General features: G+C 34.8%; 1 protein-coding gene across 1 annotated transcript in view; it reads right to left on the minus strand.

Moving 5' to 3' along the window:
* Positions 1 to 4,306: 4,306 nt before the first annotated feature.
* The window catches only part of LOC111049906, a 184,077-nt gene continuing 162,145 nt past the window's right edge, over positions 4,307 to 26,238 (minus strand). The window contains 14 exon segments of the mRNA XM_039434559.1: positions 4,307 to 5,380; positions 6,038 to 6,111; positions 6,738 to 6,815; positions 7,689 to 7,803; positions 9,372 to 9,449; positions 11,387 to 11,519; positions 12,638 to 12,770; positions 14,016 to 14,282; positions 17,023 to 17,306; positions 18,163 to 18,285; positions 18,542 to 18,688; positions 20,140 to 20,269; positions 20,858 to 21,102; positions 22,638 to 26,238. Coding sequence (XP_039290493.1) covers positions 6,079 to 6,111; positions 6,738 to 6,815; positions 7,689 to 7,803; positions 9,372 to 9,449; positions 11,387 to 11,519; positions 12,638 to 12,770; positions 14,016 to 14,282; positions 17,023 to 17,306; positions 18,163 to 18,285; positions 18,542 to 18,688; positions 20,140 to 20,269; positions 20,858 to 21,102; positions 22,638 to 26,238 — 5,367 coding nt within the window. The 3' untranslated portion in view covers positions 4,307 to 5,380; positions 6,038 to 6,078.

The following is a 26,238-nucleotide window of genomic DNA, read 5'->3' on the forward strand; positions in this document are numbered from 1 at the left end:
ATGTGGAAAATTACTACTAGATTTTCAGACCCATATCAATCAATTTGATTTTGGATCATCTCCCTACTACTGTAGGTAGTAACAATAAATTTATCAGAATATACTTTCTAATGATAAAAAATTGTGGATGAAAATCACTTTAAATTATATTTCAAACAATATTGTAAAAGATTCTATTCTCAATTATTCATTCCACTGATAATACATACAATATTAAATAAAATATTATACTTTGGAGTGAGGAAGAAACACTATTGTTTGAAGTAGTAAAAAATAGAAATTCACAAACTATCTTCGATTTGGAAGAAAATTTTCAAAATCTTAGATAAATTGTTGACTTTGAATTCTGACTTCCTCTACTTTTTATCATATTTATTGAGATATGTACCTGTATATCCTTATACTAGTGGCAAGATAAAGATATTATTCAGCACAAATTCGTAATTATGGAGGAAAATGTGCGAATAAAACCGCAGTTTCTCTCACCGAAAAGTGGCGGAAATGCCTTTACTGGGTGGCATGGCATAGTCCTCATTCATGATCTCCTGTACAAGACCTAAGGAAAGCAGCGGCCTCCCCACAGCGTAAAAATAATCCACTATCCATAGTGTATCATTACAGAGTAATTGAACAACCGCAGGCTTCGATATTTCGATTGAAACGGTTCAAAAACTGGTGATTTGCGCTGATGGAAACTACAGATTTTTGATGGGCGTGCTATGCTAGACCTATGTGGTGTAGATGCCGAGGAAATTCTTTAATGTCTTATTCGGGAGAACACTTTCTTGTGGCTCATGCATTCCAAACAATTCCTCCACGAACAAATTATGAGCTCAGAGTTCATTTTTTGTAATAGCAAAGTAATAACATAATCGAAAATCGGAAATGGATAATCCAGGAAAGTGGCCGAATGGGCAAAATATATCTTCTAATATCTGTATTTGTCCCGCAAATATTTTTTAAGCTATTTTTCCAAGCTCTACTTGAAGATTAGTCCTTGAATATTCTTAAAAACTTTGATCTCTTGCCTATTCGCTAGACAAATTCTTCAAAATTATTCATTCATTCATAATGAATTACTCAGGATAAACTCCAAGAATATTTTCTAATCTATTTTTATTTTTGCTACAATTTTCATTTAGATGGCTCTCACATAAGGCGGTTTTAAGGCTGCTCATAAGGATCTAAACTTTCTCAAACTGTTTCCTGTTTCCTATGTGTTTCCTCCCGATGTCTTGCCTGATCAAAGAAAATATCTCCTTATTCTCCCTCTATTCTGTTCCATCACAATCACTATTTGGGTCGTTCTCTAGTGACTATAGAAAACATAGTAATGCTTCAAAACAAGGATCGCTTCAGTTTTCTATCTTCTACAAACTGCAGACGCAGACAGCAAGTACGTAATGTGAGGCCCATGCGAGCGCTAATGCCGCGGCGTTAGGCCCACCGCAAAGCAGACCCACGCTAATCCACGAAAAGCAACCCACGTCGTGGGATGTTTTGTAAACCATTGCTAGGCTTCTCCAGACATCTGTGTAATGATAATAATACATGCAATGAATAATCCACTTGTCAGCTGATTGATTATGAATAATTCTATAGCAATGGTTTACAAAACATCCCACGGCGTGGGTTGCTTTTCGTGGATCTACTTTGCGGCGGACCTAACGCGGCGTTGGCAACGCTGAACCAAGTTATACACAGCCACAAAGTGGAAGGAGCTCTTTCTTCTCTGTGACACAGCGTTGTTAGCGCGCACTAATGGAAATACCATTGCCCAGTTAACGCGACCCTAAAAACGTGGCGTTAACGTCGCGGCATTAGCGCTCGTATAACATGGGCCTAAGTGTCTGATTTTGCATCTTTTTCAGATACTGTAGCATGCAAGGACCCGTTCCAACATGCAAGGACCTTGCTGGCATGCTGTTACCGTAACCACTATCTAGCGGCAAGAATTTGAACCTGAACTGTATACTGGTAGTACGGTAGTAGGTAGTTGTCTACTTCCCCGCTAGACGGCTCCGTGAACTTGTAGTGCACAAGCCCGAAAAAATTTGAAAAAAATTGACAATAAACTACGAATTTTGTGTCGGCAGAATATCCAAAAATCAAATTTTGTACAAGCACCGTTTTTTTTTTACTCGCATTTGAAGTCGCGGTCAAGGTCATTTTTCAATGCTAATTTCCCTATGCTGGAAGTGTGAACTTGTAGTGCACATGTCAGAAAAAATCCGAAAAAATTGACAATAAACTACGAATTTTGTGTCGTCTGAATATGCAAAAATCGAATTTTGTACAAGCACCGTTTTTTTTAGACGCTTTTGAAGATGGAGTCTAGGTCATACATATCATTGATTATTTACCTATGCTGGCTATCTGCCAGCTACTCTACCGCTCATGCAGGCGTGATAATACGGTTTGTATTACTTTGAATGAATAAAATACTGTATCCAAGTCAAAAACATGATATATTGAATCATCTTCAACCACACATGAATTATGTAAAAGCACAGTTTTTTCACGAAAAAAAAATCAAAGTTCAATATTTGTAATAGTATTACATTGGGAATTCTTGAATAATCAACAAAAAAAGTCAAGTGCATGGCATTTATACTTTTATTCTGGACTTAATGAAATGATGAACATATATAGAATCATGATTATGATTCTATATATGTTAAACAATGCATTTATTCCATAATAACAGGTGAAATGCAATACACTTGACGTTCGTGGTTGATTATTCAAGAATTCTTCATAGTATCACTTTTACTAATATTGAACTTTAAAATTTTTTTCGTAAAAACTGTGCTTGAGCAAAATTCATTCAAGATCAGAAATGATACTATATATAACAACATTGTAACATGCAATACATTGAACATACATTAGTATGTTCAACATTGCATTCAGTCCAGAATAACAGGAGAAATGCCATGCACCTGACTTTCGTGGTTGATTATTCAAGAATTCTCCATAGTATCACTATTACAAATATTCAACTTTGAAATTTTCCCGTGAAAACTGGGCTTGCATATTTCATTTGTGGTTGAAGATGATTCAATAGATCATGTTTACGACTTGAATACAGTATTTTATTCATTCAAAGTAATACAAATCGTACTATCACGCCTGCATGAGCGGTAGCATAGCTGGCAAGTAGCCAGCGTAGGGAAATAATCAATGATATGTATGACCTTGACTCCATCTTCAAAAGCGTCTAAAAAAAACGGTGCTTGTACAAAATTCGATTTTTGCATATTCAGACGACACAAAATTCGTAGTTTATTGTCAATTTTTTCGGATTTTTTCTGACATGTGCACTACAAGTTCACACTTCCAGCATAGGGAAATTAGCATTGAAAAATGACCTTGACCGCGACTTCAAATGCGAGTAAAAAAAAAACGGTGCTTGTACAAAATTTGATTTTTGGATATTCTGCCGACACAAAATTCGTAGTTTATTGTCAATTTTTTTCAATTTTTTTCGGGCTTGACAGCCACAAAGTGGAAGGAGCTCTTTCTTCTCTGTGACACAGCGTTGTTAGCGCGCACTAATGGAAATACCATTGCCCAGTTAACGCGACCCTAAAAACGTGGCGTTAACGTCGCGGCATTAGCGCTCGTATAACATGGGCCTAAGTGTCTGATTTTGCATCTTTTTCAGACACTGTAGCATGCAAGGACCCGTTCCAACATGCAAGGACCTTGCTGGCATGCTGTGACCGTAACCACTATCTAGCGGCAAGAATTTGAACCTGAACTGTATACTGGTAGTACGGTAGTAGGTAGTTGTCTACTTCCCCGCTAGACATCGTGTCCATTCTTTGATGAATAGTAGAATAGTGCCAGAAGAGTGTTCCCAAGGAGGAGTTTCTTGGTAAAGTCAGTAAGTTAGTTAGATTATTCTATTTTTCTGTGGTATAGAAAAGAGACATGCTTGCTCACAACTCACTTCATGACACTGATGAAATGGGCTAATCCGATTACAGCAGAGTAATTAAAGTGGAATTCAGATTTTGCAATTCAACAGTCGTCGAAAATAATTGTGTCTCATTTGCAATTTTGTGATGAGAGCTACCATAATATCTAATGCTCGTGTTACAATAGCTGAAACATCTATTAGTCGCCTATATAGGTGACCAAATGAAACACCTGTAATAGTAGTTGCATGTTGTGTCCATGTTCAGGAGTCAATGATTAGAAATATGTTGACACATTACACAATAGAGAAGAAATGTTGAAGTATATACTAAAAAACAATATTATATAAATTAATTAAGTATTATACATTCTTATTTGTTCGAAATACACAATATATTGATTCTATAATACAATTTAAAATTATATTTACAAAAGATCTGAGCAAGTTGTAAATTATAATGAACAATTTCGTTGATGCTATACAAACGGTCTTGTTCCTATCTATCTCAAAACCTAGCCTAAATGTTATAATTTATTCATAGTATGATGTGATATTAATTTACATCCAGAACTGAAACTTACATTACAATTTCTTCGGAACGGTGATGACGGTAAATCGATTGAAGATTCCAGAAATATTACTTTTTTATTATTGAAAAAGGTACTGCATTTAGTTGATTTCTATACGGTACTTACAAAGCTGGTTTTGTTGATTGATGATCAAGCGTGTGTGTTTCAAAAATTATGTAATTTATATTGCAATTCGAATTCAACTTTGAAATTTAATGTTAGAATAATGGCACACCTATTTTAATTGAATTATATTCTTATTAGCTTTTCATATAGAAGCTGCTCATGTTATAAAATTGATTTTGTGAGAAAGCGATTCAAACTTTGTCTTGAAAACTTGTTCCAAAATCACTCCTGCCAGATTGTTTCGAAACATTTCAATTAGTAATAGTAGCTACTGAAATGAAGCTGTTTTATGTAACTTGTATAACATCTCTGTTCTGTTCAATAACTGAAACTCCTGAACCAGCTAGGCTGGAGACTTTTAATACAACTACAGTATTATTTAAGAATTTTAAAATAAAAATGAGAATATTGATGCTTCTATTCGTTTTTTAAAATTGGATTGTATACAACAATAATAAATGATAACTGGCAGCGGTTAAAATCGGTATGAAGTTCTGACATCCCACTATCTGATAAAAAGTCTCTCTCTATAACTTATTTAGACTATTCTACTACGTATTATCTGAAAGAGCTCATTGTTGTTGAATTCATAGTTCGGTTTCACATAAACCGAAGATTTGTCTTTGTAAAGATTTAGTCTTTGTAAATGGAAATAATATCTCATTTTATTTTTGAACAATTCTACAGGTAGTTTTTTCTGATGAGCTGAAATTTATCGTAGTGTTCAAAGATTCGTTTCACAACAGGATTTGTTGAGCACCTGAAATTCATAGACATATCTATATTAGAAGATAAATGGAGAAGATTATAAAAACTGAAAAATATAATATGAAATATAAAAAAATTTAAACCTTGATAAGAGACAAAATCCAATAAAAATCAGTACAATTGTTTGTCAATTATGAATCATATGATTATTTGATTAATGACAATCAATCATAAATGATTATAATTTTTTCGAAAAAATGTGAAATATTCCTCCAATTTGATGAATTTTTTGTAAGTATAATAATATCACCATTTATATACAATATTATTGGGTATTACTAGAGATAACTTATACTTAGATATTACTCAGAGATTAACATTCTTTTCTCTATGCTTATATCATAGGTGCGAACAGACGCAAGCGCAAGCGCCAGGAGCAAGCGCATTTCTCTTTTCATCAGCCGATGCCCAGCTTATTATATCTGTATTTGTACAGAGACCGATACAGATATCATAAGCAAAGCATCAGGTGATGGAAAGCGGAATGCGCGAGTTTGTGGCACATAAGTCTGTACCGGTACACATCTTAAGATATGGCAAATGTAAAGCAGTACTTCACAGCACTTAACTGATTCATTTACAACGAAACATAATATTATAGAAAAAGCTTGAGTTATTTTGCGAAGGATATTTTTTATGGTAAACTTACCAACATTTAAATTTTATATGGCCGATTCATTTAAATCATCGCTATAAAGAGTCGAAATTCGAAGCATCACTCCCCTGAAACATGAAAAAAATTGACTTACGTAGTTTTTATAATTATTGAATATTGAAATGTGGTAAATTTAATTTTCCTATGATAGGCTTTTAAGAACCAAAAGCTGTCTTTAATGTGGTAAATATTAGAATATTTATTGGTAGAATAATCTTTATAATGGATTAGTGACTCCATTATAAACGTCTCTACATCCACTGTTTTAATGAGCAATTTCAAATAATTAATGAGTTGTAGAACGGGGTCTGAAACAATTTCTTCAGGATTGTGTTTCTGAATGCTTGATATTCTTCTCCACGGAATGAACTGTAACATTATCCTATTTTATAACATACCACTACTAATAGCATTATGATGAAAACTAAAATTTGAAATGTACTATTTATAAATATTTATTCGTATGTCACCCCCAAACTCTCAAATATTCTGATGATCTTCAACACATCTTAGCATGATAGAATCCTTTTGACGTTTGGACAATAGAATAAGTATTCACTAGACCTTTAACTCAGCCATCTCTACGGAATATGGCTGCTTCCATTATTGATAATCTCAAGAATTGGGAAAAATATTGTATAAGATTTATCCCAGTTATAGTAGTTTTATTTAGTCAAGGAGTCAATAAACTCACCCTATCCGGTTTGAACAGATGTGTTTGTGGCAGAACAAACGTAGATCCCAGATCTCGTTCTACCATTGTGTGACTCTCCTGCAAAATAAAAATAATAGTACTTGATATGATAGAATCATAAAAGCTATGATAACGATATTTGAAATAATAACAGAAGCAGTATATCATGTATCATCAATAAGGATTAAAAATCACATTATTCATTAACATAAATTCAATTCTTTCAATTCAGTTGTATAAAAATATCCTTATAATATGGCACTACTCTGTCATTGTTATCTTTATTATTTATGAAATAATTATTTAAAATATCCACATAGTACATCTTGCACGCTGTGTCTGCAAGGTAGCCCTCAATTACAAAATTGTGACACATTCATCAATCACAATATCTCTTTATTCAAGTGGATACAGCTTTTTTTGACTAAGGAATGATAGAACAGGATGATGAAAAAATATTCACACAATAATGTGTTGAATATTTTTTAATCAGAAAAACAATTTTTAGAGTGAATAGAAATATTATATTCGTTTATAATCAATCTTGGAATGATTGAAACAATTGAAAATACCCTTCAAAAGGGATTGATTATGCCAAGGCCTTCAATCAACTGGATAAGAATGGTATTGATAGGCTAGTCTTCTAATAAAATATGTCTTATGTAAATGTCTCCCATTTGTAATTTATTTGATTTCTCCCATTATGTTGTCCTATATATCCTATATCCATATATCCTATGGATCCTATGATACAAAATAGGGTGAATATTTCGTCAATTGCACTGAAAGGTTTTTGATCAAGTCGGCATGCGGTAACATAACTGCATTCATCAAATACTCCACGCTATTTATATATTACTCAGTTTTTCAGTAATTCAGTTATCAATAAATGTCAACAGTATTTTCGTTTATATTGATTTGAATCTTTTATGAGTTTTGATAGGGACTCACATCATTGTTATTATTGGTGTGATGATGATGATGGTGGTGATGATGTGATGAATGCAGACTCTTAGTCGGGGGTTGAATCGTTGTTTCGTCGTAAGACCGAGCTTCTGACACCGTCCTGTAATCCACAAATCAACAGAAACTGAAATATCTTGCTCTAAATATTAATCACGAAACATCTTCAAGCTCGAATACTGTTTCAATAATTTGTTAGTTTTGGATTCAACCATCATAATTCCCATCAATGAGTTTGAGGAATTCCATCAGAAAAGACCAGGTAAAGCAAATTATCAACAGGGATAGATTGGAAAGCAAGTGATGTTTCCAATTCACTCTGGTTGGTGAATTCAAGTCACAATTTACAGAAAAAAAGGGTTTCTTATTTTTTGTACAACAGATTTAGAGTTACTTATCTGCTCAGCCACATTTCCATGATGCAAGTGATCTGTTCAGAAATGAATTACCATGATTAACATAGAATAGGAAGAAAATTGATACAAAGAACCACTCTTAGTTAAATGCATTTTTGTTCGAATGTGACTATATCAACTTTAAATTGCATTTCAGTCTTATTGTTAGTGTTAAGGGAGCATATTTGGGGTTTTACCTCTTGTTTCCATTGTAGAATTGTGAATAAATAATTAAAAAATTGATGTTGCTTTCCATGATGAAACACTATTAACTTTGTTGTAGTTCAGACACTGTGTTACCTGTAAATATTTGAAAAAACACTTACTTTTTCTTGGAGTGTTGAGGAATGCATTTCACTCCTAAGGAGGAGCTCTATCAGCCTGAGGCTCCTCCTCAGGAGTGAAATGCTTTCATCAACACTCCAAGAAAAAGTAAGTGTTTTTTTCAAATATTCACAAGTATAACAGTGTCTGAACTACAACAAAGTTAATTAAAAAATATCTGATATAATGCACAGAGGAAAATGCTTTCGATCTTCCAGTTGAAAAGCTTACACATCCATGAATTAACGCAGTAGTTATTGTGTCAGACAAACTCTTACATCGAATATTAGTTATGTTATATTAACAAATAATTAGTTATTAGTTACATTAACAAAATACCACAAGAAACCGTAAACCATGACCAATTTCAATTATTTTTAATCTAGATACTGTAATGAAAAACGAGCGGCTTTGCTAATTTTATTTTATATACAGAACAGAGCATTTTACAAGACAGACGGTTTGCTCTGATCGTTCCTTGAATGTCTGTATTAGAGCATGGAAATTGAATATGTGAACGAAATCTAGACAGAAATAAAAATATTAAATTTATTATAGAGATTTGTAACTAACTTAAGAAGGTCATTTACCAACCACCGACAATTAATGAGCAAATTTCACATGAAAGTTTATGTGAAATTAATCATACCGTGATAATAAATCTCATTGTTTAAGTGAGAATAACATAAATGGAATGAAGTTATCCAGGTGAAAAGTTAATGATAAAATCTTCTTTCATTACAAACTCAAATCGGCTGAAACTGGATGTGTATTTAACAATCGAAGGTTACTAGAGTGATTATGTAGCTATGTATAAATAAATATTAGATCAATTGATTTCCCCTATAGAAATATAAGAAAGATGAAAAAGGAGAGAACAAGAAAAAACATTCCAAGTAAGCAACAGTGAAAAGAAGTTGGATAGAAGAAAGAAGAGACGTTGTGTTCTTACAGGCAGTCGACTTTCGAGATGACTTGCTCCAGCTCCGCCTCAAGCGTTGGGGGAGGGGGGATGTCGACAATTATTGTGCTGAAATCACAGAAACTTCTCAGTCATACACAAATCCTATCAACCACTACGCTTCCACCAATCTACCAAATATGGGAGAACGTTCTGAAATATCATTTACTTGAAAAATATGGACTACAATACTTGTGTTATGATAACAGCAGAGTCTGTATTTAAGTCTAAAAAAAGTTGAAATTCAATTAATAATAGAAAACATTTTTTAGTAAATGTTATAAGTTTCAGTTTTCTTATAAGTGTGATAAGTGATAACCAAGAGATAATTTTAGTTATAAATGGAGGAAATTCTATTATTTTCACTTGAATTTGAGAGTTTTTGTAGGTACCCTATTTGTTTAGGAATTTCATTAAAATAATTTCATCCACCATGCTTGACTTTTCAATAGTGAATACGTTTTCTAATACTAGAGAATGTGATAGAACGTTATCGATAAAACAAAATCAACTGATCATGATTATTGTATACCGTATCTTGAAAACTTCTCAATCTAAATATTGTGTACAGGGCCAAAAGACTGCAAACTAACGCAGACTTTTGCAGCAGAATAAAGCGACAAAATGGGCTAAATGGAATAGAATTAAAGGTGATCAGATACCCTAAAAATAGGCGTACTTTTAAAAATTGTAAATAGAAGATTTTCGCCTGCCGCTGGTATTTTTTGCAAAATTCAGAGACAGCTGCTTGTGTGGCCCTTTATGGAGCTCACTAGCAATTCCCGTATTTGGTTTAACAAACCTCTGTATTCAACGTGTTCAGGAACTAATCAACAATGCATTATAATTGAATAAGTGCGACTATGTCTTCAGTCTAAAATAAGGTGTTTCCAGAGACTAAAAATTTATATTTTTTCAACTCTCTTATCTAAAATGATTAGATACAGTTTGGATAAGATTCTACAAGTACCGTAGCTGAAATGTTTTCACCGACAGTGGACAGTAAATCTGAAGAGTTGAAACCTTCACGCTTTTAAACAATAATTGAGTTCTTTAGAAAAATTATCAAATTGAAAATTTATTTGTTGGTGATTGAATTCTTGTGTATGTTATTTCCGGTAAAATAAATAAATACATAAATAGATTGACTTCACCTAACATGAGTATAGGAGTTGAAAAAATATTTTTCCTGAGATACCCGTTTCTATTTGGTGGAATAACTGGTGGCGTTATTCTAAAAAAACTCGGACGAAACTGTTGGTTAGAATATTTTTGAAAGTTATCACAGACACACAGAATATAATGTAGGGTGAATTATCATGTTAAACATCGTTTAAATATGTACATGCAAAATAGTGCTTATTATTACAGTGAGATTATTTTTGAAGAGCAAGTCACATTGAAATTGCATTCTTATTGATAAAACGCAAAATCTGTAAATGGAGTACAAGAAATATAATAATTATTACTACACAGTACACATGGAAAAAAGTTTCATGGGAATGGTAAAGCTACAGATGTAATGGATACCCTCCAGCCTAAAACGACGCCTACAGAGCTTTACATAAAGGTTTTAATATTGGGTTCTATTGTTCTAAGAAATGGTAAGAATCATTGAAATCCCTCCTATTTATTATATTCAAAATTTTTTAGCCGGAGAAATAATGCTCTCAATTTGAATGAATCTTTATCATCGTCTCAAGAACATTGATGACACTCTATTTCTTAAAACAACATGTCACATTGCAAAAGAGTTATAGAAAATTCTCTAACAATCAATCTGCGCAAAATTTGATCATAGAGAGTAATGAATCATCGAGAAAGAAGGTGTCAGATTAATATTCTAGTAGCCCACAATAGTAATACTCTTAGAAGAATACAATATATTATCATGAATAATCTACAAAATTATAAAGTTCAAAATGTAGTTGACTAGATGGGGTGAGAGGGGAGAATGATTTATTCGAGAATATCTCAAATTTGAGAACAAGACTGATGAACAGTACCTTTCAGCAGTTCGAATAGTGTTGAATCCCTGTTGACCAAGGTCGGTGTGAGGCTCCTCTATAAAAGCATCATCCAATTCTTTCGTCCTGCCCACTGTGGCCGACACTTCAAATCCTGCTGATACTAGGGCACCTATCAAACATTCAAAATCACTCGTTAGGTGCATTTATTATAAATAAAAATGGCAATACAATTTCAAGAGAATTATTTTTTGATGAAGTATGAGTGTTGTATTATGATAATTTTATACTGAAGAACTAGAATGTATCATAGAGAAAATATAGCACAAGAAGATGTCCTATGGTGTAGGACGTTTATGTTCCAAGTTTCACTTTTAACTCAAGCCGATAGTCGTAGTAGTTATTTTTTGTGAAGACATGTAACGCTAAGAGTCTCTCATACTGTGCCGTTCTCATACATTCTCATCCAGCCAAAATATTATTAATAGACAGAAGACGACAGTGATTGGCTCGAGTTAACAGAAAATCGGTTTGAAAATAGAACATAAACGTCCTTTACCATGGTATATAATTATCTTCTTATGCTATATTTTCTCTATGACTGTATTGACAACAGAAATTTCTTCCTTCTCAAATTTACTCTGTACATTATTATTATAAGTAAAAAATTTGAAATAAGCATTATTAGATGTGATACCTTACTATTTAAAAAAAATTGAATTTTGTGAAATATAATGTGATATGATAATTTGCACGCAGTTATTAGCAGCATGTCGAAATTCATCAGGTGAAGCAGAAGATAAATAATATTATTCAATTTTGACTACCATTTATGCACTGAATAATTAATTGTTTTGGAATAATCAACTCATGAGTATTTGTAACTCGATAAAACTATAACTTGATATTGTATTGAATAATTTATTATTCTGGAATAATTTAGGCTACTTTGTGTGTATTTGTAAATTGATGAAATATGATCATGATAATGAAACAATGGATAATGTTGGCTAGAAATATATCAGGAATTTATTGAAAGATTAGGCTACATACAACATTTTTCAACACCTATGCTGTCATCTACAGTGTGAAAATTCAACTCATCCTTTTGAATTTTCACACTGAAAATTACACCAAAGGTGTTGAAACATGTAGGCCTACTTGATCGTTCAATGATCTTTCAATTCGTGATATTCCTAGACAACATTATCCATTGTTCTATTTTGAATAAATATTACTACATTTCACCAACAACAGTATCTGAAGACAATGATTTGTGTGATGACTTACCAGTTGATGGTTTCCTAGGTACAGGGGTGGCACTCTGTGACTTGTGCTGTGGTGGTGGGGGTGCAGGGGGCACCGAATGATTGGTCGAGTTGCTTGGCTTCCTGCTGTTGGCCCGCGAGCCCTGCAGTGAGAACTGAAACAATTACAATAAGTGTTATCCTTATGCAAATACAACAGAAATATATGGGTACCTAATATCTAAATTGAGTTTTTGAATTGGAAATATAGCAATATTGGACAGAATGCTGCATATAGCAAAAATGCTATTAACTTTTTGTTGAGGGCTACTCTTATTTATTTGAAAACTAAAAATCTGGGACCCTTTTTCAAAACTTTTATCGAATACCTGCTATGTCTTGTGAATGGCATTAATTTGTTGAAACATATAGTAAATAGAAGTTATCAAAAAATGGTAGCTAAGTACTTAGATTTTTCATTTCTAGCAAAAATGCTGTATGAAATAGAATATCAATATACGACCTATAGGCTAGTTCAACACAGTGAATGGATGATAGAATACAAGAAAGCAAGAACAGAATACAATAAAGTATACAGAAAATATGTGGATATATCGACCTTTGGTATGGGAGGACCATTTTCTTTTGGATCAAGTGATGTGCAGAAGTAACTGCTCGTTCAGTAAAACATTATCTATTTAGGTAGCATACATATATTTAATGTTATCAGTGCAATGATACTATCTTCACTACAGTAGATAAATTAACCTACAATAATGCATCACAGGTAATTTAACTCTTCTCCAACCGGAATTGTGCATAATGTGTCTCAAAGTAACAGATTCTAAGCAGTAGCGTGGTCAGAATTTTGGAATGTTGTGCGGGGGGGAGGGGGGTTGACAGAAAATTTTGGGCCCTCTATAGACCTTTTAACAGTAACCTTTCCAACATAAAGATTTTATTGGTGAGGAGGAAGTTTTGACTTTAGAAAAATTCTCTCTTTAGCATACTCTACCATGTAGGCAATTGTTTCTACTTTTTTATTGTAACTTTGTTTTCTTAGTGTTTCATGGATGTTTGGAATGCACATAAAGGCTTACATATATAGATTACACATTAAGAGGAGAAGGTTCCTCTCAATATATTGTCAATGAGATTGTCATTGTTGTAGCCAATTGTGAATCATTTTGATGAGTTTAATATTTTTCAACGTTCAGCAAACAATATATAGTAGCCTACCTAGTTGAAAACAATTATTTGAGGTCATTTTTACATAATGCATCTTGGATCTTGGACTTTTGGGCCTCTTTTTTAGGCTCATAGGGGGGTTTCCAGGTTAAAATCACCCCCTTCCTCCGCTACAAGTCTTAAAGTAACAGTAAGTCTTAAAGTAACAGCAAGTTGAAGTCTTAGTAACGTACTTGTTTGTCAGAAGCGCTGATAGGGCCGTCAGGCGTGAGGTAGTTGAGCAGTTTCTGTTCGGGCCCGAACGTGGACATGGTGAGTAGTGAGCCCGAGGCAGGCTGAGGCACTGGCACTGGGCGATACTTGGCGCGAGGGATCATCACGGTGAGTGAGCGCTCTCGCTGGTGGTCCAATGTGCCTCCACCTCCGCCGATCTGGTGGCTTGGCGACGGCGCTTTGTGCGCTTTGCGAACCACTTTCGGCTTTGCGGTCGACATGTGTGTCTACATACAACAATCATCTATTAATATATTCTCAATAAATGAAACACTTCTGTCTGATTTATTTCAAATCCTCCCTGCACACGTACATATCGCATCCACGCAGGGAGAACGGTACGAAATATTCAATATATATTATTATTGTTATACAATTTTTTTTTGTAAATATGATCTAATAAATGAATAATTTGAGTTTATCTATTCATGAGAATTGTCAAGACAGCAAGTAATGATATAAGTTATGAATAATATTCATGATTTATTTTATTCAAAGCTACTAGAACCAAAGCCACGCACCAGAAATGTATATATCAATGAAAAAAAAGATAGTCAACAGAAACCACCTGCGTCTCTGTACCATCACTCTGTATCATCTGACACACTTGGCCGGTTGCACAAAAACAGGATGAATTTTTATCGAGATTAATTTCACGAGAACCAATCAGAAAAGCCTTCTTTGATTGGTTCTCGTAAAGTTAATCGGCTTTTGTGCAACCGGGCCTTCGCTTTTAGGTTGGAAAATGATTTGATAGCGAAAACATACATTCAAAAATGATTTGATAACGGAAGCATGGACTCTTGAACACAATACAAGATTTAGGAGTTCCATTAGACTGCAGCAGCACCACTTAGATTTTTATGAGAGTGGCCCAAATATATTAGCAAAAAAGTTGTCAATTCTCTTCCTTATGGTATTAAAGATACCCAAATTCGAAACCTATATTCGAGAAAAGAGTTATGACTTGCTAGTGGAGAGGAACATTATTATGAGTGGGATACCATTTTTCAACAATGATAGGCCTACCTATATTGTGATACTATTACAGGGGAAATGACAGAAAAATTAGAGTAGCAATGGAATTGGTAACTTGAGTCTAACATTTATAAATATTATGTGTTGCTTGTATGTGTTGCTCTGATTGAGAATCTGAATTAATTAGAATTTTTGAAATGAATGAATTTATTTGTTTTTCAATAACAAAATATAAGAAAGCATTACAAGAGATAATATAAATATGCTATTGCACCGAATTAAAGCACAAGCATAAAAATACAGGAACTGCTTAAAACTTAGTTTTTTCTTGAATCATCTTTATAGATTAAAATTCCATATAAATTATTCCAGGAGGCATCCCACTCATGAAAACTCTACCAATTTATTCCATTTTGTTTAATTTTTGTATAACTTACAATAATTAGGGATGTCAATCCCGGTCCATTTTTTATACCTAACAATCCCGGGATTTTTCAGCGTCAATCCCGGGATTTTCGGGATTGTAAACCTGGAATTGTGAATCATATTTTTCCAAAAACAATTCAATATGGAATTCATTTACGGTGATGAATATGAGTTTTTATAACTAATTTATTGTTCTAAGTGTTTGGCTAATTTATTCTACAGGCACAGCCTACATATACATATATTGATTGTATACTGTACTCTGTACTGGCTTAATAGAATTCGCATTATCAGTTCGCATAATTGGCAGAATGGTTGTTGATTGGTTGTTATGTCTCTACACTCTTGTTTCTGTTTACACATCACCACAATTATTACCAGTCTAGACGGCGTAATTGCAATATTTGCAATAGTGCTGATGGCATTTCCTTGGAATGCATTCCGAACTTCGAAAAGGCTTCAGAAAACAGAAATAAAAATGCACTATCGATTCACTCTCTGTCTAATTATTCCTCTCCTCGTCTCTTTCTCTATCAAGTACAATATCTAGTTGAAGTAAATATTATAGTTGGCTCTACGAAATTTTATTTAGTAGTGTAGTGGTTCAGCTTTCGCGTTGTTTGGTCGGTATGGCGTTACGGTCTTACAAAAAGTATTCTATTTTATTATTAATTTAAGTGATATCAATTCACTTTACAGTATTTGACGTAATTAAATTGTGAGCTCTATCCCGTCCTGATGTAGGATAGAAATGCTTTTTTCTACATAAAAAAGACTCTGATGAGTTATCTTGCTTTCCTCAGTTCTCACCATCATCTAGGATACAGCAAATTTGAGGTAGGACATGAAATAAAACAGTTACTTCTAATCTTGAAAACATTCAAAGAAATATAATGTTCAATTTCAATATTATTCCCAAGTATTTTTTTCTTCATTTTAATAATAGCCTCTCCCTATTTAATGGGCCCTTTTTCATCTCCACACACTGTTACTGAACATGTAATTGAGGAGGAACAATTGGTTAAAAATGCATGAAACTGATTTTTGCCAATCCCGGGATCAGTCCCGGGATCCCGGGATTGATATTGGATAATTCCGAAATACCGGGATTGGAAATCAGTCCCGGGATTGACATCCCTACTTACAATGTCAATAAATGAAAAACCTCTCATCATGCATCATGTTTTATTATTATCTGTACTAATATTCGTCTGGAAATACATCCACTCCTCTTCTTTATCACATTTAAGAAGCTTGAATTTTAATCACAATTTATCATAATGTGAATGTAAATTTTAATCTCATGGAATAGTATTGAATGATACAACTCAAAATTATTTCCATGAAGCAATTTTCACTTATTATTTTTCCAAAATTGCTTTGAATTATTTAAATTTTTTCCCAAATTTTCAGTTTGAGAAAATAATTTTGGTTATTACAATATTACACCGTCATCAATAGAACATGAAGCTCATAAAAAAGTTGGAATGGTGTTAGAATTGTAAAATTCGATGACTGATTTATACAATAATTCTCAATTGACTGACACATGTGTGAACAAACCTGTTTGACATAAGGCGGCAGCGTGTTGTCAATGCTTGCCTCACTGCTTGTGTCGAGACTGATCATGGCCCGTTTGTCACCCGTGGCACTAGTTCGCCCGCCGGCCGCAATGGCACCCCTGTAGCGACGGAAGCCCGCCACTCCAGGACGAAGCATGGGTGGACCACCTCCACTCCTACCTCCGCCACCACCGCCCCCTCGGCGCTTCATGCACGCCATGATGCAGCACACTACCAGCAGCACCATCAGACATGCGCCTATCGTCACTAGCACCAGTAAAAGAACTGAAAATCAGAAAAAAATGAAATGAGTCAATGAGAATTGAAAAATTGAAATTAAGACACATAATCTTAAGTAACATTTATTTGAACTATCTTATAAGTAAACTAGAATTTTAACTGTTTCGAGCTTGAGCCTGTGGTACATTTCTGAAAGTTGTGCTATGTTAAATGATTGAGTAAATTAAATAAATTTGTAAGAGCACACTATTATACATACTTTATTTGAGCATACTTTATTTGAACTTCAATACTGAACCAGTACTATTTTTGCGGCAGCAAAATGTCTTATTTATTGTTTCCAAATATCGAGACATCTGGTTTTATGACTCTCTTTATTGTGATCATATTTTCAACATGATGAGTAGAGAAAACTGGAATTATAACTTAAAATAATAATAGTAGAAGTCATAAAAACAGGTTTGGGATTTCTCTAATTAGATTAACAAGGAGTCAAAGGAAATATTGGATGATGCAATTATTACTCAATAGCTGGAGAATGTGCAATAACCGGAAATTCATATAAAAATGATGATGTAACTTTGATGGATATCATTTTGCAAACATTTTGTGTAGGTTTAAAGTGAAAAATTCTGCAAGGCACAGAAAATGTTCAAATGCTACAGAATCTTTACTCACAGACTGCAGGACTACATATTACACGAATCAATGCGGAACGATGCCTATATTTATATAATAATAATTTTGGATGAAAAATGTGTATACTAGTTAAAGGTCACCACAAAATTTCAACAAACCTCTACATAGTACGCAAGTTTGCTGGATTGAAGTTTTTTCATTATTTTTTATGAGTTATAAAAATGAAAATAGATTGATTCTTGCCGGATTTTGTATGACCTACCTTTCAAATTAATTTGGCAGTTTTCTCCCGCATACCACTGGAAGCACTCACACAGATCTTCATCGTCACTTCTCATGTAACACTTGCCATGGTAGTTACATTTCTCACATCCTATTTGTTCAGCTGGAAAATTAAAACCAATCAATAAGGCATACTCTGATATTATTGCAAAACTTACATGGACACAATAATTGCATAGTTTTCATTGAACAAATAAGGTAGGTACTCCATCAATGAATATATGGATACCTTAATTTTCAATTTTTTTTATGAATGTTCACCATAGGCATTGTATGAGGCTACATACAATTAGAGCAGCTTTCTGTATAGTTCAATAGTAAATTTCTGAATCTTTTCATGTGGTTTGCACGATACTTACCAGAGCATATTCTGCCAGGATAAAGGGAATTCTGCGACATATCAGTGAAGCCTTCTTTGCAACTACAAGTGTAAGTTCCTCTCAAGTTGAAGCATTGAGCATCCTCCGAACAGTCATGGAACTTGGCATCTGCACACTCATCGAAATCTGTAACATTTTGTCAAATTGCAGGAGTAAAATTATTCAAATTCAGCTTGGTTTGATTATCATCTCGAGAAATGTTTCTTCCAAATTTCAATGCACAGTCTGAAATATTCTTTCATCAATATAATGATTATAGTCCAATCAAATTTATTTTGGAAAATTTTTAGGCCTATAAATAAATAATGTCGGATACGGAACGATACTTTGACAATCATTCATTGGGGGGTCTCTGATCGTCCGGAGGACCCTCTCCCTTTCGGCTCCCCCATCCGGATAATTGTTGAAGTTTTCAATCGAAAACAGTATTTGAGAGCTTCATTTTTAATATTAATTAGATTTTTAGAACTTGTGCTCCCTTAGCTAAATTTTTATTAAAACAAGTAAACAACACATGGAAAAGTGGGGGGGGGGGCAATCGCCCCCCTTGGGATCCGCGCCTGCTCCAGATGCACTGTGTACAGTAAAAAAAATTAAAGAAAAATAATATCGTTTAATAATAATAATTGAAAACATTACGGTATTAGCCTACTTTTGTGGTCTAACATTTTTCATATTATTTATGTTACCGTACCGTAATTATTTTGACATTGATAAGTTAGGAGTTGACGATCAACTAAAGATTTCTGAGAAATTTGTTTATAGCCTACTGGCGGTACCGGTAGGCTAATGCAAGATTTGATTGGAAGTTTCAGGGTCCATGAAAAGACCTACACAACCCTTTCTACAGATCTTGGTAAGGGCGTCCGTAAGCTGCTGCCACCTAGTGGCTAGTTCTCAAACTATCGAATAAATAACGTTAACAGGTGATTGCAGATTCAGTTTCCCGTTCCCGCCGTGATTCCATTTCAGTTTCAGTCAGTGGTCAGTGCTGTAAATTGTAAAGAGGTTATGTTTAGCCTGTCTTAAATTTTTTAAGCCAATGTAAGGTGAGATGCTTTAAGAATTCTACATTACTGCTGTTATTTATCGAGTATTAATGAATCAATAATATACAGGTCATATTTAGTAACTGATTGCTTTCAACTAGTCTACTTTTTTGATATTTTCGTTGAATATCACAGTGCATTTGCAGAGGAAACAAACGGTAGCGTACGTTAGGTACGTAAATTACCTAGTTATATTATGTTTGATGTAGGCCTGTTGCATAATTATATTAATACGGTATGCTTATTATTTAACTATCTGTTTTCTCAAATTCTATTCCTCGTATGATTTTTGTCTGCTGATTTATAGAGTTAAAAAACCCAAAAATGTGTTTATATAATTACGCATAATGTAGCCTACTTCTCTGTAGTGTAGACTAGGCCTACAAAGGAAATGTCTTTCTACTTATGTTAGGCCTACACAATTATTATAATTTAGATAACCACAGGCGGCATTAATTTTTATGGATTCAATATAATGGAAATAAACGGTCCGCTATAAAACTTGAGATAACAATTTGGATGACTTACCCTCAGCTAAAAGATACTGAACATGCTCTCGTGCTGCATAAACTTCGGTTCCACCCAGGCTGTAGTTGTTGGCCCTCAGTGATTTTTTCAAAACATCTTGCAATCTTAATTCTTCAGTGTTTTCAGATAGCTGAAAGATATCAAAGAAAATTATAAATTTGATAAAATTCAAAAATGGTTATTGGTTTATGCCATGATCTTTTTATAAACTTAACACATAACGGTAGTTATGAGTTTGAAAATAAAAAATTGTTTCCTCTTTGCCAAGGCAAATCAATGAATGTACCGGTACCGTAAGCAGGAGTGTCTCTCAAGCCCAATGATATGCAACCTCCAAAATTCAGTTTCCAGCTCACCTCCTATAAATGAAACCAACTATTCTAGACAATTCAAGGCTTTTTGGAACCCCCCTTCCACGTAAAGGTGCGATGTTCTGAGTTAATGATATTTATTTACAACAATAAATAGTTAATTTATAATATAAATAGTTCATAACTTGGATGCTCCTGTTTTGAAAATATACCTTAGCCTCTCTAGTATAGCTATAAATGTTGGTTGAAAACTATTCAAAAGTCAACTATTAGATTAAGTGAATAGTAATATTATTTTTTTCGCCGAGCAGAATTAATCTTCTAGTTCACCTCTGACTATTGTTCTCATCAAGTGATGCTACTTAGAAAATAACATTAGTTATTGAATCACTTCTTCACTTCCTTACCTGGACGTAGAACTTGACCATTGGATGGTTTGGCTTTTTGGAAGCACGTGAAAATCCACTGACTGCCACTCCATGATAGATATCTCTGAGTTCAGACTGCATCACCATTCTATCCAGACCTTCCCGAGTGGCCTCTGAAAGGCGTTGATAGATTGGCGTCTCCACATCCTCCAGAGCTGGAGTGAAGTGGATGCGGTCCTTGCCGTATCTATCCAATGCTAGTCGCATGCTGTATGTGTATGTTGCTAAACATCATAGAAAGAAGTAAGGTTTTACTAAATGTGAACTTGATACATCGAATACATGAAAAATTAAAAACCTGAAGAAATATTCCAATATTTCTGATGAGAAATATATTATTTGAAACATGAATTTGATGTAGAAATATACCAAAGAAATTTAAATACGGTACCTATGTGCTTTCTGATTTAAGAAAGCTATTCAGTAAAAATATCAATTCAAATTAAATTGAAATTCTATCAGAATGATAGTAGTTATATTTTGTCACTTGTAAGTTACTTCACACTGAGGTATATCATCACGTATAAAAACATTATTATTGATCAAAGCATTCTTCATTGAATTGAAAAATCAATCAAGCCTACTATAATAAGTTCTTGCTCAAATTTAAATATCTAAATTGTTCAATGTAGAAGATTATTGTAGCCTATCTTAAAGTTGTAATTTTTTTATCCATTGAGTTTCTAAAAATATGTTCTTTTTCCAGGTTTGAAATTCAGCTTGAGCTGGTGGTGATAACTGGTACGTGTCAAAAACGTTTGGCTCTCAACATTAGTCGAATTGTGTTCAGGGTAAGATGTCTCTAATGATTCTCATGTGATAGGGCTTCTTTATATTCTATTTCATAATGACTATCAGTTCAGTTGATAGATTTCAAAATCAATAATTTTCTGTCTCAAATTATTGATGAAAAAATATCCTCATGCTATTAAATTATGCAAGAATCCATCAAATATGGAAGAATGATTATACTGGGTTCATATTCTTGGAGCTTAGCCCAGTATTGCATTTATCAATTATTATTTTTAATCAATTTTTTTGAATCTAGTTTGTTTCATCCTGTTTCGTGTTGGTTCTCAAGGTATTCAATTTAGTGTGAGTCCAATTTATTCGTATTCTGGAAAATCCACCAATTTGAAGTAAATTGAATAAAATTGAGAAACGCAACCTGAGTAATTCAAATTGGCCCGATTTCATCACATGAAACTGATTTAACTAAAAGCTTCCAATCACTGAGATTCTTGATTATGTTGGAGTTTTATATCATGTGCAACTCTATATTCTTTGAAAAATTAATTTTTGCTTAAAATTCTGAATACGCGTAACCAATAAGCTGTACTCTTCATTTATTCTAATTGGGCCACTTTAAATTATTATCACATAGTATTACTAGTTCCCTTTTTTCAGTTTCTTTGAGACAGTAGTTTTGGGTATTTATGCCAATATCAAGTGTAATTAATCATTATCAAGTTATTTTATGTAATAAAATAAGCCATCCATTATTAATGAGTTTACGTGATTTAGATTATCGAATCTTAGAAAAAAGTTTTTCTGTTTTCTTAATCTTGTTTTGTTTTGATATATTGAATCAATTTGTTTTCTTAAACATTCGTTTCATACTTTTGATGTAAATGAGGTTTGTTTTGGCGTTAAGATGTAAACCTCTTTGAGTTTTATTATTATTTTCATGTAATGTATTCTGGATAAATAAATAAAACAAGTAGGCTTGTAAAGTTTGATTGTTCATTGATAGACTTACGTTTGCAAGGTCGATCTGGGAACATCCTGGCGAATCCTGGCCTGCAGATGCATCGCATCACTCCGTCCAGCCGCTGGCAAAGCTCGTTGCGAGATGCCTTACACTCCGGTCTGCATTCCGTGTCCGACGCTGACTGATGTGTCAGGATGCCTCCCAACAGAACATTGGGACTCACTTCGTTCGCCTCATCCGGAACCTGAATGTCGGCCACCGGCAGCTTCGAATCGGGAACATTGTGCATTTGCACCGTTCCACTCTGCTTCTTATCAGTCATCACTATCAGAATCGAATCGTTCTCGCGAGGATCGTGAGTTGTCGACGATGTTGACGACGGTTGAGTTGATGATGGAGCACTCTCCTCAGTTGTCGTACTCGATGGTGACTGATCTCTAGTTGGCAGATCGAAATGTGGTGGGTAAACAGTAGCTGTAGTTGTCTGTTGAATTGTATTTGTAACTGTTGACAGGATATTTGTAGGCTGGACCAAAGTATGCACCTCTGTCACTGTATCCAACACAGTTGACGTCTGTGTCTTTGTCAGTACAAGGGTGTGAGTTGAAGGCTTCCTTCCCTGGCTGTGAACAACTGTTGTCTCAGTGGTTGTGACAGTAAGGGTTTGAGTATGTGTGATCACATGTGTGGTTGGCTTTGGTGCAGTTATAATCACAGGGTTATACATTGTATTCTCTCGCTCTGAACCAGGTTGTCGGTCTTGATTTTTAATCCTGTTTCTATCTTTAGGCTGTAGGTCTACATTATCCATTCCATCAATATAATCTGGCTCAATCACCATGCTGATTATACTGTGAGTAACCTTGGTTGGTTTGATAACTTTGGTTGTGAAGCTTGGTTTAGTGAATAAGTTTCCAAAAATAGTTGTTGCTCCTGTGTTTATAACAACTGAAGCCTCACTTGATTTTTGATAGATTGGTGTCACTTTGTTTGGACGATCTTCTGCCACATACTCTGAGCCCTCCAGACTTCCTTCTTCCCATTCTGTTATCAGATCTGGCTGTTGAACATTAGTTGGTGCTATGACCACATTTTCAGAAGGGGTATTATCCACTGGTTTTCCAATCACAACTGTTTGGAAAGCAGGTTTATCTCCAACTTTCACCCCATTGCTCGGCTTATTGTGGTGATGACCCTTGATTGCATTATTCATTACCACTTTCGTATCTGCAGTTATCACTTCTGGTCGCTGAGAATTCTCTTCAACTGTCAGAATTCCAGCTAGAATAGGATTGATACTGTCATATGATGAATTCAATGGTTGTTGTGTTGTTGATGTGTACCAGAAATTGTTCACTTTGTCACTTGGTTGTTGATGACTTGGAGAATTGTTGTTGTAATAATTCTTATCTGGTTTTGGTGGTGATAGAACATCTGTGGGAGTAGGTGGTTGTTGGGGAGGAGGGCTAAGTATTGAAGAATCTGTTGCTTTGGTTGGTTTCGGAGGATTAGATTCTGGGCGTTTTGGTTGTATAGGTCGAGGAATTTCAAATTTATACGGTGGAGAGGAAGGTGATGGTCTTGGTTTCAGTCTAGTTGGATGTGGTCGACGTTGTGGCACACCAAGGTTCAAAATCGGTCTCCTAGATGTCTCTTCCTGTTTAGTGAATTGAGTAGACACGGGTGGAGGAGGTGACAAGCCCATCACTGATTCATCTTGAGAGGCAGAGTTCCTGTCGAATGGTGTAGGATCTGGCTTGGGTGCTCCAAATGGTCGTGGTGTGTTGGACTGAGTTTCCAAATCATAAGTTGGATTTACATTTGGTAGGGTGTTGTAGTTTTGTTGGTTATTGTGTCCATTGAATGTCAGTGGAGGAGGCTTCTCATCCATGTTCATAGTAGGTAGAGTATCATCAAATGGGGCAGGAATAGTTGGTATGTAATTTGTCACTGGCTTTCCAGAATTAACCTTCTGACTATCGAAATTCTCCGGATCTTTTTTGTGGTTGCTGAATAAGCTTTCAATGAAGTCTTGCTGGTTATTTGTTGGGTGAGTTGGTATAACAGCATTATTAGAAGGCTCTTTTGTTTCCTCCACAGTCAAAATGCTTGTATGAACTCCAATGCCTCCTTCCTGTGGCAAGAGACTGGTTGGCTTTCCAATAGCCACAGTTGCCTGTGAACTATCTCCAAAGCTATTGATACCACCTCCATCATTAAAGTGGTTTATACCTGGACGTCCCTTGATGATAGGAGGCTGATTATTCTCTTCATTTATGGGCACATTCTCCAATTGCATAGGCTTGGAGTTGACAACTGATATTTTTATTCCTTCATCTGAAGAAGATGTAGGTTCAGGAATGTTATCTGCTATAAAATCAGATGGAATATTTTGATTCTCAAATGTGTCCCTTGTGGGTAGAGTGGAGTATATTTTATTGAAGTTGTGTTGGTGATTACTTATGACCTGATCTCTGTTATTGTTGTCATCATCAACTGAATCAATAGGCATGCTAGTTGATGGTGTGTTAGCAATCTCTGCATGAACCTGGCCTGGTCTCAATGGTCTTGAATTCGACTCTTGAATGATCTCACCACCTTCAGTCTCTTCAGAATCATTTCCTCCATAAACAAAGTCTTCATCAATTTGTGGCCGATTGGAATGAATATGGTGATGTTCGCCATGATTCTGATTGTAATTGTTGTTGAATACCGATGGATTTGGTGGAGGAGGTGGTGTCATATATTCAAGTCCAGTTGGCTCATAGACCGGGTAGGCCTCAGATTGATGTGGCCTGTGAGGTTTATGTGGGTTCACAATTAATCCAGAATTTGGATGCGGTCTCCGGTTGGGGAATATGTTTGGAATGTCTGGACGTTTTTGGGGCCTGGGGCGTTGATTGCCTGCCACATTCATTCCAAATGGTGATACAGGTACATCCATTCTGATAGCATTTGAAGGGAGCCTTGCCGAATTGGCTGGGCCTTCTGCTTGGTTGGATGGACTCAGTGTACTGAAACTGTCAATTCCCACTAAGCCCTCTTTATCTGGATAAGGTGAGGGATCATTGAATATTTCTCCCTTCTGACTGTGCTTCTCAGGCTCACCACTGTAGATCAATGCTGTCGAGCCACCATGTGGGATGATGACATTGGCAACCTGAGATGGCTGTATATTCACAAGCAGAGGATTCACAGTAGAGTGCTCAACTATGTGGTTCTCTGGCAATAGAATTTGGTCATGCAGTGTTGGTTTCTCATACCTGTTACTACCACTTGTTCCTGGTGTTCCAAGCTGCAGAGTCTGAATATTGCTGAGAACAGTTGTTGGTCTGAAATCAGGTATTGAGGGAGGAGAATTATGTTTGGGAGATTGATGTTGTTGTGGTATATGTACTTGATAATTGAACTGCTCTGAATCTGCCAAAGCTGGTGGTCTGAGATGCGGAGCCAAGCTCTGTTCATTGATGGGAATATTGTGGTGCTCTGAGTTTGGCCTATAATTTGGCAAAATATTGTTCAAATTATGATGTTGGTTTTCAAACTCCTGATTACTTTGCACCTGAACAGTATGCTGATGGTTGTTGTGAATGTTCTGATTCTGATGATGGTGAATATTATGATGCTGATGATCATTATTGCTGTGGAT

Source organism: Nilaparvata lugens, chromosome 8 (genome assembly GCF_014356525.2).
Source record: "Nilaparvata lugens isolate BPH chromosome 8, ASM1435652v1, whole genome shotgun sequence".
Lineage (NCBI taxonomy): Eukaryota > Metazoa > Arthropoda > Insecta > Hemiptera > Delphacidae > Nilaparvata > Nilaparvata lugens.